Source organism: Delphinapterus leucas, chromosome 5 (genome assembly GCF_059928025.1).
Source record: "Delphinapterus leucas isolate spDelLeu-1000000601 "Yukka" chromosome 5, BTC_Dleu_Yukka2, whole genome shotgun sequence".
NCBI lineage: Eukaryota > Metazoa > Chordata > Mammalia > Artiodactyla > Monodontidae > Delphinapterus > Delphinapterus leucas.
In genome coordinates, this window is record NC_143133.1 from 75,694,237 (window position 1) to 75,706,606 (window position 12,370).

Genomic DNA, 12,370 nt, shown 5'->3' on the forward strand with positions numbered 1-12,370 from the left:
CAGAGGGCATTAAAGTATCTATTGATAGTATCTCAGAAGGCATGCCAAGCATTTTGTTTTCTCCAATTCATTTATTTCTTTTAACAGACTGAAGAATAGTCTAGTTTTCTTTAAAATGGAATATTTAAACACTTCTGTATATTTTGTATACAATTTGGATAACTTAGCAGTAAAATTATTATATACTCTAATGTACTTTAGTCATATGAAACAGTGTTAAGAACTTTTAAAAAATTATAAGTATATAAAAAAAGCTAAGACGTAGGTAAGCTGATAAATTTAAACACAGGCAACTTATTAAAAAGGTGTCATTTTTCTAATTCTTACTGTTTATACTTTAATAAACTTTTAAAAAGCTGTGACAAAATAAAGCTTATGTCTGGTCTTTGCCCCTAGTTCATAGCACAGAGTTTCAAAAACCTTTGGAATTTCCAGTGGTAGAAGTGTTTGGGGTTTTTTTTTGTTGTTTTTGTTTTAAATTCTAATGAGGTGATCCAGGGTGGGTTTCTAGGTAGCTTCAGGATGGTCACCAGAAAAACCACCCTTGTGATGAGAGTTGGAATTTTGGCCCAGCCTGACCTCCAGGAGGTAGGTCAGGCCATAAATCAATCATGTGGATGAAAACTCTGACTCAGGTGAGCTTCTTGGATGAACACATTGATACGCTGGGAGGGTGACACATCCTGCATCCTGGACTGGCTCAGTCTTGCCCTACATGCCTCTTGATTTGGCCGTTCCTGAGTTCTTTTACGATAAAACTGTAATCCTAAGTATAGCACTTTCCTAAGTTCAAGAGTCGTTCTAGCAAATTTATCGAACCTGAGGAGGTCATGGCACCCCCTGAATTTATAGCCAGGCAGCCAGAAGTGTGGCCGGCATGTGAAGTAAAGGCAGTCTTGTGTAAGATTTGAGTCCTTAAAACTGCAGAGTCTGATGCTAATTCTGGGCAGTTAGTGTCAGAATTGAATTGCCGTACACACAGTTGGGGTGGACATAACAGAAACTAAATGCTCCTCTTTCCTTAAAAGATACTAAATTTAGGGGTTCCTCCCTCCCCCCCCCACATTGACATTTTACTGTCTAGAACTAATTACTCAAAATTTCTCCATAATACCTAATCTTTGTAAATATTATTTCCCGGAATAGAACATGTGCCTCAGCCTAGGAACTGACAGTTTTAGTCACTTAAGTAAAATGTTCACTTAAGTATAAATTCATGTTTTGCTGAAATGAGATTTGAGCTCAAAGTTTACCGTGGACTTGGGATCTCCAAAAGTAACCACTGGGGCAAGGGTAGGGGAAGGGTTTGGGCAAGGAAGGAGGTGGTAGGTGTAGTTATAAAAGGGCAACCTTTTGATGAAACTGTTGAGTATCTTGACCTTGATAGTAAAGACACAAACCTACAAAGGTGATAAAATTATTATAGAAGTTAATACACACTGCAAGTGCACATGCACACATTCACAAATGAGTACAAATAAGATCTGGGAAATCAGAATCATAGTGGCAGATTGTACCAGTCAGTATCCTTGAAGTAACAGACTATTACGGTTTATAAAATCTCCACGTACCCATTGCTGCATATGCTTACTGCCCTCTTAACTACATTTTTGCCTTGCAGATCTACTAATACAAACCTTTGTCTAATTTTACAATAATCATTGCAAGCAACTAGACACCTAATCATAGTAATATAGATTTTCTTTTTAAATGTCCCAGTGTATAGGAAAGTACAGCTGGGATAAAAGAAGACTGTCACAGCATTGCTGTACTTCAACATAGCAATCCAACATAACCATATGAGGAGCTGTCCCCAAATTACAAGCATCTGACTTGTAAACATCCTAAACACATACTGGTCCACTAGAATAAATCCCTGTTATATTTACCGGGCTAAACATTTTAAGTTCCTTAAAATATTTATCACTTATCTGCTGTTAACATCTGAATGTGAAAACTGCTAAAACCGCTTAAAATCTTAAGAGTCTTTCATTCCTTTATATGTATTGCAATAAGGATCATTCTCAGTTAAAATGAGGATCAAATGAAAAAAGATATGTAAGAGGACTCTGGCAGGCATTAAAATGTAACAGTGAAAGACGTTACCAAATTGGATCACAAAGCACTTTCATACTCCCAAACAGAGCATACTGCCTCGAGACTTTTAAGGCAGAATACTTCCAACGTTTTGGTGTTGGTGGTGAATCCTATAAGGGCATCTCAAAGCTTGGTTACAGATGGCAGATGTTCCTGGCTTTGAGGTTACAGTTTTGATGCTGGGATCCAGTCTTACTACTTTTTCAGCACAATCTTCAACTGCAAAAGTAGATTGGGGTTCTGTGAACAACAAATTTAAATTGCTACTGTTTGTTTTCTGACAGAGGAAGACACTGTAAGTACTGCCTCAGAAGAGGTGGGCGGCCCCACAGCACTGCACAGTATCACTGGGTCAGGTACAGCATATACATTGTTGAATTTTAAATGTTCTTTTGATACTGAAAATCTAATATATACCAGTTTAAATAGTTACAGGGAAGATCTCTATTATGTATTATCCCAAATGCCTCATTATACCTGAGTTGGTAGAGAATATGGTAGGGAGTAAAGAAAATGTCTATTCGCACTTCTTTTTTAAAGTTAATTAATTAATTAATTTAATTTTTGGCTGCGTTGGGTCTTCGTTGCTGCGCACGGGCTTTCTCTAGTTGCGGCGAGCCGGGGCTACTCTCCGTTGCGCCGTGCAGGCTTCTCATCGCGGTGGCTTCTCTTGTTGCGGAGCACGGGCTCTAGGTGCGCGGCCTTCAGTAGTTGTGGCTCGCGGGCTCTAGAACACAGGCTCAGTAGTTGTGGCGCACGGGCTTAGTTGCTCCGCGGCACGTTGGATCTTCCCAGACCAGGGCTCGACCCCGTGTCCCCTGCAGGCAGATTCTTAACCACTGCCCCACCAGGGAAGTCCCTATTCCCACTTCTTACTAAAAAAAATTCTGTAAATACAGAGACTCTCCATATTCATAAATATCCAATGAAGAATACCTATTGATGAAAAGCAGCTAATATTCTCACTAATATTGGGGATTAGTCTGCCTTATAATTTAAAAAATATTTTGTTTGCATATGAATATATGAAAAAAGATGATCCTTATACTGAAATTCTCAGTGCTTTACATCAATCCAGGTTGTTTTAAATGAATGATATTCAAATACAGGATGTATCTAAAAGTTTGAATAATTGTAACTCATGTCGATTCATAGGTAATCATATTCCTTTAGAAGATGCTAAAAGTCATTTACAGATTATAACAGTGAGCAACACAGAGGCTGGAAAACACTGGTGTGACAATGAGGTCAGAGCACTTATAAACATATGGTCTGACGAAAAAATTAAGCAAATGCTTGAAGGGGCCACAAGAAACAAAGAAATATTTGAGGAAATTGCCAGAAGACTAATGCAGTTTGGAATAGACAGAGACTGGAAACAATGTCGTACCAAATACAAAAATTTAAAATATGAATACAGAGTTTTACAAAAGAAAACTGGCAACCCTCAAGGAAAAATGAGATTTTATGAAGAAGTTGATGGCCTCCTAAGACAACCATCTCTCAGAACTGCCAAATGGAAACATGGTAACCTTGGAAGTGACCCTTTCAAAATGAAAATACTATAAACTTTCCTCTTTGCATTTAACTTAGCAAGATATTCTTCAATAGTAAATTCCTAACACTATTTTATGTTCAAATGACCCCCTAAATTATTATAAATCACATACCTAATATAAGTCAAGAATTTCAATGTCTTTTCAAATCTTGTACCAAAATATTCCTAATTCTTAAACTCATTCTTCATCTGTCCAACTGCTTAAATGTTCTAACTTTAGTGTATTTGAATGCTTGAAGACTAATGTATTTCAGACGATGTCATATAATGATTCTTCTCCTATGTTCTCATTTAAGAATTATTTGAAAGTCATACCAAAAACCCAAGAACTTTGAGAATCAAGAGAAAAGCACATGAAGACGGTAAGAGTCTGAGAAATGCCAACTTTTTCCACACTGAGAAAAACTTCTGTAGCTTTTTCCTGATCAGAGATGTTTATTCCTGTCCTTGACAAATTAGACTATATTGTTTGAGTTGTGTGAGAGCAAAAAATGCTGAAAAATGATTTCTTTCATAGCTTATTAAGAGTGAAAGTAAGAAAATAAACAGAAACTTTGCCAGATCAGAAATTTCTGCACAGCTATGCATTTATCATGAGCCTTTAAATTACACTTTTCAGTGATTGCTATTAGAAGACTAGGATGTAAAAGGAAAACCCCCCACAAACTAGTAAGTTCTGAATTTTGGTTTTCTCCAAAGGTAGCCAGCAATGGCTGTGACATTTTAGTATTGATAATTCTACAAATGAGCCAAACGCAGAAGCCAGCTAATTATGGAGCTGTAATTCCAAACTGACCCATTATAAGTGTCAGAAAAGGTAACATAATACAGTATAGCATAGAGAAGAAAAACGGAGAATATAAGAAAAAGCACGGGTCTGAGACTCAGAAAACCTGAGTTCTAGTCTCCCTTTACCTGAAAAATTCAACACGGAGCAAATGACTACATCTCTCTGGATCTCTAAGATGATCCAACTTTAGCATATAGATTTATAATTTATCGAATTGTTTTGAGTTCACATAAATAGTTAAAGAGCTCAGTTTTTACAAAGTGAAGACATCTATGGAACTACTACTCAAGTCAAGATATAAAACATTACCAGCACCCTAGAGGCCCCCCTTCATCATTAATCATCCTCTTAGCCCCCATAACGGTTATCAATATTCTGACTTCTATCACCACAGGTTAGTTTTAGAATCATACAGTATGTTTTTTCTTTAGTATGTATTTTTTAATGTCAAGCTTCTTTTACACAACATTGTTTGTGACATTCATCCATGATTTTACTTGTAGCAGGAGTCTGTTCTTTTTTATTGCCGTAGAATTTTCCATTATAGGAACATACATCGCTCTACCTTCTTTATCCAATGTTTCCAAATTGGGGCTACTATGAATAATGCTGCTATAAAAATTCTTGTGCATGTCTCCCAATAAACATACGTATGCATCTCTGTGGAGCATACACCCGAGAGTGGGATGCAGGGTCACTGGGTGTGCATATATCCAGGCGCTGTTCTAAGCACTTTACGTATGCGCATTTAATCCCTACCACAGCCCTATGAGGTATAGGTGTTATCATCATCCCCAATTTACAGAGGAGGAAATGGAGGCACAAAGAAGTCTGTGCTGTTGCTCCATTGCCTCTCTGTGAGGGGCAGGGGCCACATCAGCCCTGTGTAGTACAGTATTCCTAGTGCCTTGCATACACACAGGAAGAGCTCAGCAAATATTTTTTGAATAAAGTATTAGAGAATAGCAGGAATCCCTGCCAACAATGCTTATACCTCAAGTGAGCTGAAGATTTTATTCTCCATTTTTTGACATAAATTACAAATCAGACGAGTTGCCCCGTGTTTGCCTTCTCTTAATGCCCTTTTATGGATATGCTATTGAAAAGGGAAACTGCTAAGGATTAACCACAAAAAAGTATCATTCCCAATACACTGAATTTGTGCCCTGGACCTTTAAAATACATAAGTCTCGCCCAACAGGTAAGAAACCAGACTCAGAAATTAAGGAGACTTGACCAAGATCAAACTGTTACTAGCAAACTTGGGACTAGATTTCAAGTCTTATTTAAACAGGCTGTTCCTAATACTCACCAGAATGACAAAGCAGTAGTACTTTAGGACCCTTTTGGGGATAAGTCACTTTTCCAACTAAGGGAGTGTAAAACACTATAGGAATGTAACATGTTTGGTCATTATTTCTAAGAGATAAAAATCAAAAAAGTTAACTCCAGGCTTAATATGCAACTCAAAGCAAGTTCTCTGATAACCTACTCCTGTGTTCTCCAACAAACTAAATGAAGATAACTGGTAACTAATTCCCCAGGTTGGTCTGAGTGCATCTCTCTATCTCGCAAGCGCCTTTCTACTGATACGTTATATACTCTGTTTGCAGAACCAGCGGCAGTATCTCTTAAGAAAACTGCTCCTGAGATGACTGCAAATCACTTTCCTCAAAGAACAACAGAACCAAAAGATTGTACAGAATGTTTTTGCAGTCAGGAGACCCCCTACGTGACACAACTTCATCAGGTAAACGTCATAAATTTTTAGAAAAAGTATGAAAATGTTTATCAGTTGTAGGGTTCAATTCCTAACCCAGGGAAATGATAAATCACTGAAAGGCATTTTCATCTCCTAACTAACCAAGGAAAGGCTAACCAGTTGATTCATGGGATAAATCTATGAAATTTTAGTAATTCCTTTTATGGAACCTTCAAATATGTCCATGTCATTCTAGTCTCCATAAAATGTGACTGCGGTTTAAAGATTTCTGATCTGTGAGGGGGTGTGTGATTTGTCCAGAATTGTGCAAACCACTGAACTAATATTTTTAGGGCTGAAAAAGCACTTGGTGATTATATGAATCTGGCATGAACAAGCATGCACACACAGTTTTACAGCTGAAGAGGACAACTAGTTAGTTTAACATTGAAAAGTCCCCCTGACAGAAAGTAGAGCTATGGTATAAATCTGCAAATAGCCAGACTACTAAAAAGAAGTACTTCTGGACGAACCCATCTGAATTAAGCATCCAGTACATGACTGTCTAGTAATTGATACTCCATTTGTTTTTATATATAAAATACATAACATTACAACTTTCAGGTGTTCTGTTATCCCTGACACTAAATGTCTATGCCTAAGACAAAAACAGAACCAAATACAATGCAAAAGTGATAGAAATTTCACCTTCTAGATTCCATGTCTTAGGAAGAAAACGTGTAAGGGATAAATCCCTTCATCAAAAATGGGGGGGAAAAATCAATTGAATCTTGTTGCTGTTGTTTTAAAACTAGCCATTGAGTGGAGGAGGGTGAGGAGGTAGATAGAGCCTTCTGCAACAAACCACCACTTGCCAGTGTACACTGTATATAACTAACTCTATATTAAACTATAACAACCTATCTAGGCTTCTAATTTTGACATTCCTTGATTCAATGCCATATAAGAACATTTTTTGTTAGTTTATTTTATTGAAGTATAGTTGATTTACAATGTTGGGTTAACTTCTGCTGTACAGCAAAGTGATTCAGTTATACATATACATACATTCTTTTTCATATTCTTTTCCATTATTGGTACCACAGGATATGGAATATAGTTCCCTGTGCTATACAGTAAGACCTTGTTGTTTAACCATTCCATTAAAAACATTATTTCTTAACCTTCGACCCCTACTTACGAGCTTAGAGAAGCAGAAGATTTTATCTTCTAGGCATAAAGAAGTTTCATATTCTTAGAATCAGAATCAGTTTCCCTAAAGGGTGAGGACTTTTGCTAATTTAAAATTTTGAATTGGATAGGATTATGGGCAAGAACCAGCCCTCTCAATGAACCTTAATGATTCTATGCCTACACAAGGAAAATTTAAATAGTTTTCCATTAACATCTTTCTCCCCCAGAAGCTACTGTTTTTTTTTGCCACTGTTATTGAAAATATCACAAGGTCAATTTTCAATACTACAGTTTAACAAATACTTGCTCCATCAAATAAGCAGCCTGATAGAATCCATTTAATTTTCTCTACCATCATGTAGTAATCACATTTTTATTGCCCTTACCTTGTATTATCTAATCTCATAATTCTTTCACTTAAAAGTCACTGCAGAAAAGTGCATGTAGTTAGGAATGAAGTTATTCATTAAAAAAAAAAATCACCCCCCTCTTCTTTACACACACATTTAAAGAGGAGATCTTGGGATGAACTTTCTGAGTTATTTTAGCTAAAAAATAAATAGTTAAAAAAAAATTCAAGGTCAGTTCATTTCTTTCTCACAGACCACCAGGCAATTCTAAAGATCCCTTGTTTTTTATACCTCTTCCCATGACAGATTATCCACAATAACTTCTCCGAAGAATGTTATAAACTAATGTTGCTCTGGACTACCATACGAATAGCTTTTAGTTTTTCCTTGGATTATATATAATCCTCTCAATAATGTAAATGTATTTTAAAATAAGATTTCTATTATGGTTAACCCACAATTATCCAAGATTAGAGTAAGTCAAACTAGAAATATTCTTTTTGATTCATCCCAGATTCTAAGTTACTCTCAGCTCTTAGTAAACAGGGAGTACACAATATGTGAAACTGAAACTCAAGTATTCAGGACCCTGAAAAAAGCTGAGACTACTTCTAATTTAAGTTTGGTGAGGGAAAGCTAATCATTTGTAATGCATTTATACATATTGCTCCCATACTGCCCATAAGCATTATTGCCAAGTTCCTTAACTGCTCTAGAAGTTGTTGCTGAGGTATTGCCTTATGGAAACTTTGTAATACTTTCAGTGATAATGCCAAACTTAGGTTTATATTTCTTAAGGAAATTGTTTATATCAACTTCCAGTTAGTTCAGTTAGTAGGAAGTGGAAAGATCACAGAAGCAGTTCTTTTTTAACTCAAAGGATCTATCAGTTTTTCAAAGTCAATGTGTATCTTGTCAGACAGGAACTACTTTCCTCTCCCTCTTTTAAAGAGGGGAGTTATTTTGGCATTTCCTTACTACCAACCTTTTCATTCTTATCTAAAACGTTTACCAATGAATTTTTTGCAGATGCACTCTTCCCTGCGATTGGGTTATTTTCTGTTAATTCAGATGAGATCTAGAACCGGTAGTTCCTTTCGAACACCAAGCTAATTCAGCTTCCCCGGGTTTGAATCCCTAAATTCCCACAGCTATGCCTACGTTCAAATACACAAACTGCCCAGTAGCTCTGCCCTTGCAAACAAAAGCTTGTGGTGGCTGCAGGCTCCGCGCGAAACCTCAAGGTGTATTGTAGGTCCTGGACCAGCAGTCACCCCACACAAGCCTATCACAAGAACAGCTCCAGGCTCTGGGAGATTAAAACTCGCAAGCAGTCAAGAAAGAACCCCGACTGGGCTAGTCCAAGCGAATCGGAGCCTTATAAACTGGCCAGACCAAGCAGGGGTGCACGACACCGGAAGAGAGGGGAGAGCCCCTAAAGAGCATGAAGAGTTGCGGGGGACAGGCTGAAATCCAGGGAGGCAAGGTAGCCCCCGCGCACTCCTTGGCAATCGGTGGACGCCACAGGCAGGTACCCGTCCAGGTAAGAGAGAGATCCGGCCTCCGGTCCTCAAGCGCCCGCGAGATCGCCAACTCCGGCCGCGGGAAGCGGCTCGGGCAGATGGAGAAGCACACGCGCCGCCATCCCCACCCCTCACCCAGTCGCTCACCGGTGCTGCAGCCCCACGAGTCCCAGAGTGATCACATGCGGCACATCTAGCTGCGTGGGCCACTCTCCTGAGGCGATGCATCCGAACACGCCACATTCCTCTCGGATCCCCAACTCCTCCAGCTCCATGTCGCCGCTGAAAGCACGTGGAGGGACCCGCCGCTGCGGCAGGGGGTCTAAGCACCAACCAGTTGTTCGTTCGGCCTGTAAGCCTCAGAAGCTCGGGCCAGCTGCAGCCGCTTCCTAACCAGCGGCTCGACCCTCGCTACTGCGGCGGCGCGTGCTTTCCCTAAGTGAGAGTGATTAGCTCGCCCACCGCCACCCTGCCCCGCCCCTACAGGCCCACCAATGACCGAGGACGGAGGGAGAGGCTCCGCGGCTGAGGGGCGGAGTCAAAGGCCCTGTGGGGGTGGAGCTAGCCCTCCACCGGAGCCCTGGGGGAAGATCATTTTTCTGCACGTGGAAATCTCCGTTATTTTCCAATACCCAAGACTGAGATGATGAGACTAGCGGGGTTAACGTCATTTCTGTCTTAGAGGATGTAAATTTTGTATGTCCCTCCCCACATGCTTTCCCCCAGGCCGTCACTACTTGGTATGCTCCAACCTCTGAGCCACTCTCGCTGCCGAGGAGGGGGCCAAGTCAGCGAGCTGCTGTAGGGTGGGGAGGGGCCGCCAGTGCGCGCCACTTTTCCTCTTTCCTGGAACTGCGCCCGCGCAGGGCGGGGTACGGTCCGCGTCGCTGCGCCTGCGCGGCGGGAATCTTGCGGAAGGCGCTGGCTCCCTGAGTCTAAGTTCCTCTCGATACGCAGAGACCCCCGAGGTTCCGTCACCGCGGTGGTGCTCGAAGAGACCGCGAGGGGGCACTCTGGGTTACGCGGCCCCGGCGGGGGCGTGTCTGTGGGCCGTGCCTCCTTTCCCCGCCCCGTGAGCCTCTCTGATCACTCCTCTTTTCCAGAGTCCTGCCTCTCTTCCTACAGCTGCCGCTGCTTCCAGACCACTCCGGATAATGGCGACAGCCGAGGGTGAGTAACAGGCGTCCCCAGGACTTGGGACTCCCTGCCATCCACGGTCTTCCTGCCCCAATGCCTTGAGCTCGAGGGTTCACGCCGGCACGTGCGCGCTCCGCGGCCCCGACGGCAGCCTTCCCCGGGCAGAACCCGGTCTCCCTGCACCCGCCCCACTAGGCCACTGGGCTGGCGGGCACGTGGCCCAGGCGCTGCCGAGCGGTGCGTCGGAAACAAAGCGCTCCCGGGCCTCCGAACTTTCTGAAACATCCAGAACTGCTTCTGGGATGGGGAAAAGGCGCAAAGGGTCATTAGGAAGAGAAATGGCCAGGGGTTGGAGACGTGCTTGGAAATCGCGTTTGCCATCAGTAGATATTGCAAAACAATCGCAGGAGCATCTAGTGTTGACTCTTGAAACCAAAGTCTTGCTTTCTCCTGTTAGGCTAATAATAACCTGCTATTCCAGAAAGTTAATAATTGAACCTTCTGAAAAATTTGCTATTTTCTGTGCAGATTTTGTGTGTGTTTTTAGCCTTTTTATGCCAGTGATGGCTTTGGAGAGTTACAAAACCACCAGGGAAAAGTTTCCTTCCTTCACTTTGCGCTTAGTATATTCCATATTTATATAATCATTTTGGCCACTCGTGATTAGGATACTCAGGAAAGATCGTTTGTGCTATTTTTACTGTAAAACGTTTTCCCCCATCCCCCATACTTACGGTGAACCAAATTCCTTGTGTTGGCCAGTCACTACATTCTCTTCCACATAGAAAAATTAAATTTAGGTAAAAAACTATAGACTGAACAAAATGGTCCTGATAACAAGTAACAACTCCATAAAATCAATGCGTTAGACCAGAATTTTCCCTGCCATACCTCTAAACTGACAGATCTCTAAAATCTTTGCTCTTCCACTTCCTTCCATCTTGCATTTTTTTTTTGGCGGTTTCATTATTCCAAATTTTCACTTTTATGGTTTCTAAATGGCACTTCATTGCCCAAAAATGTTCTCTGGCAATGCGAAAGCTATTGAAATCCATTCTGAAGAACTTTTCATTCACATCCTGCATACTGCTTCCTTCCTACCTCTTCAACCCTTACTTAGGTTTTTCTCTCTTATGAATCCTAAGCCTACATTCCAGGCAGGTTAATTCACCAAGTTTACTCTTCTCTATGTTTGTTTTTGCTGTTTCTTCTAGAACAGTGCTGTCTAATAGAAATATAATGTGACACTCTATGTAACTTTGTTTTCTAGTAGCCACATTTTAAAAAGTAAAAAGAAACAGGTGAACTGATTTTTAATATATATTATTTAACCCAATATATCCAAAGCAGTATCATTTCAACATGTAATCAATATAAAAAATTGTGATTTTTGCAAACCTTTTTTTCATATTGAAATTCACTGTGTATTTTACGCTTAACTTACATCATTTCAATTTGGAGTAGCCACATTTCAAGTGTTTCATAGCCACATGTGGCTAGTGACTACCTTATTGGACAGCACAGTCCTAGATGTTCTTACCTCTTTGTGGAAGTTCTGTACTTTTCAATACTCTTAAATGTCAGCTCTATGAATTATTCTCAGTCCTCATCAATCTCTTCTGAATTCATCTATGAATTTGTAGCAGGCATTTTGGCACTTATAGCAGATGTCTCCTATGATGTTACGTTATTTCTATCCATTAGTTGAAATTCCTACCCTGTTTAAAAATTAAGTAATAAATACCAATTCAGGGAATTCCCTGGCGGGCCAGTGGTTAGGACTCCTTGCTTCCATTGCAGGGGGCACAGGTTCGATCCCTGGTTGGGGAACTAAGATCCCACAAGCCGCAGGGCGAGGCCATATGTAAATAAATACATACATACATACGTACATACCACTTCAAATAAATCGAGAGAGAGGAGCAGTAGATACAAATTATCTAACCCAGGCAACATGTTAACTTTCCCTTCTTTTATCCCCCATATTGAGTCAATTGTTATAAAAACTTTTACCTTTTA

General features: G+C 40.5%; 2 protein-coding genes across 3 annotated transcripts in view; one reads left to right on the forward strand and one right to left on the reverse strand.

The window, feature by feature from the left end:
• PPAT (phosphoribosyl pyrophosphate amidotransferase) overlaps positions 1 to 9,682 on the reverse strand; it is a 43,149-nt gene extending 33,467 nt beyond the window's left edge. Inside the window, exon 1 of the mRNA XM_022563627.3 lies at positions 9,362 to 9,682. Coding sequence (XP_022419335.1) covers positions 9,362 to 9,489 — 128 coding nt within the window. The 5' untranslated portion in view covers positions 9,490 to 9,682. The remainder of the gene's footprint in view (positions 1 to 9,361) is intronic.
• The window catches only part of PAICS (phosphoribosylaminoimidazole carboxylase and phosphoribosylaminoimidazolesuccinocarboxamide synthase), a 54,784-nt gene that overhangs the window by 10,741 nt on the left and 31,673 nt on the right, over positions 1 to 12,370 (forward strand). Inside the window, exons 4-8 of one of the 2 annotated variants that reach the window (XM_089911971.1) lie at positions 2,382 to 2,453; positions 3,253 to 3,624; positions 3,952 to 4,017; positions 6,059 to 6,195; positions 10,318 to 10,384. In XM_089911971.1, coding sequence (XP_089768097.1) covers positions 2,382 to 2,453; positions 3,253 to 3,624; positions 3,952 to 4,017; positions 6,059 to 6,195; positions 10,318 to 10,384 — 714 coding nt within the window. The remainder of the gene's footprint in view (positions 1 to 2,381; positions 2,454 to 3,252; positions 3,625 to 3,951; positions 4,018 to 6,058; positions 6,196 to 10,317; positions 10,385 to 12,370) is intronic. The other variant, XM_089911972.1, reaches the window with a different exon arrangement.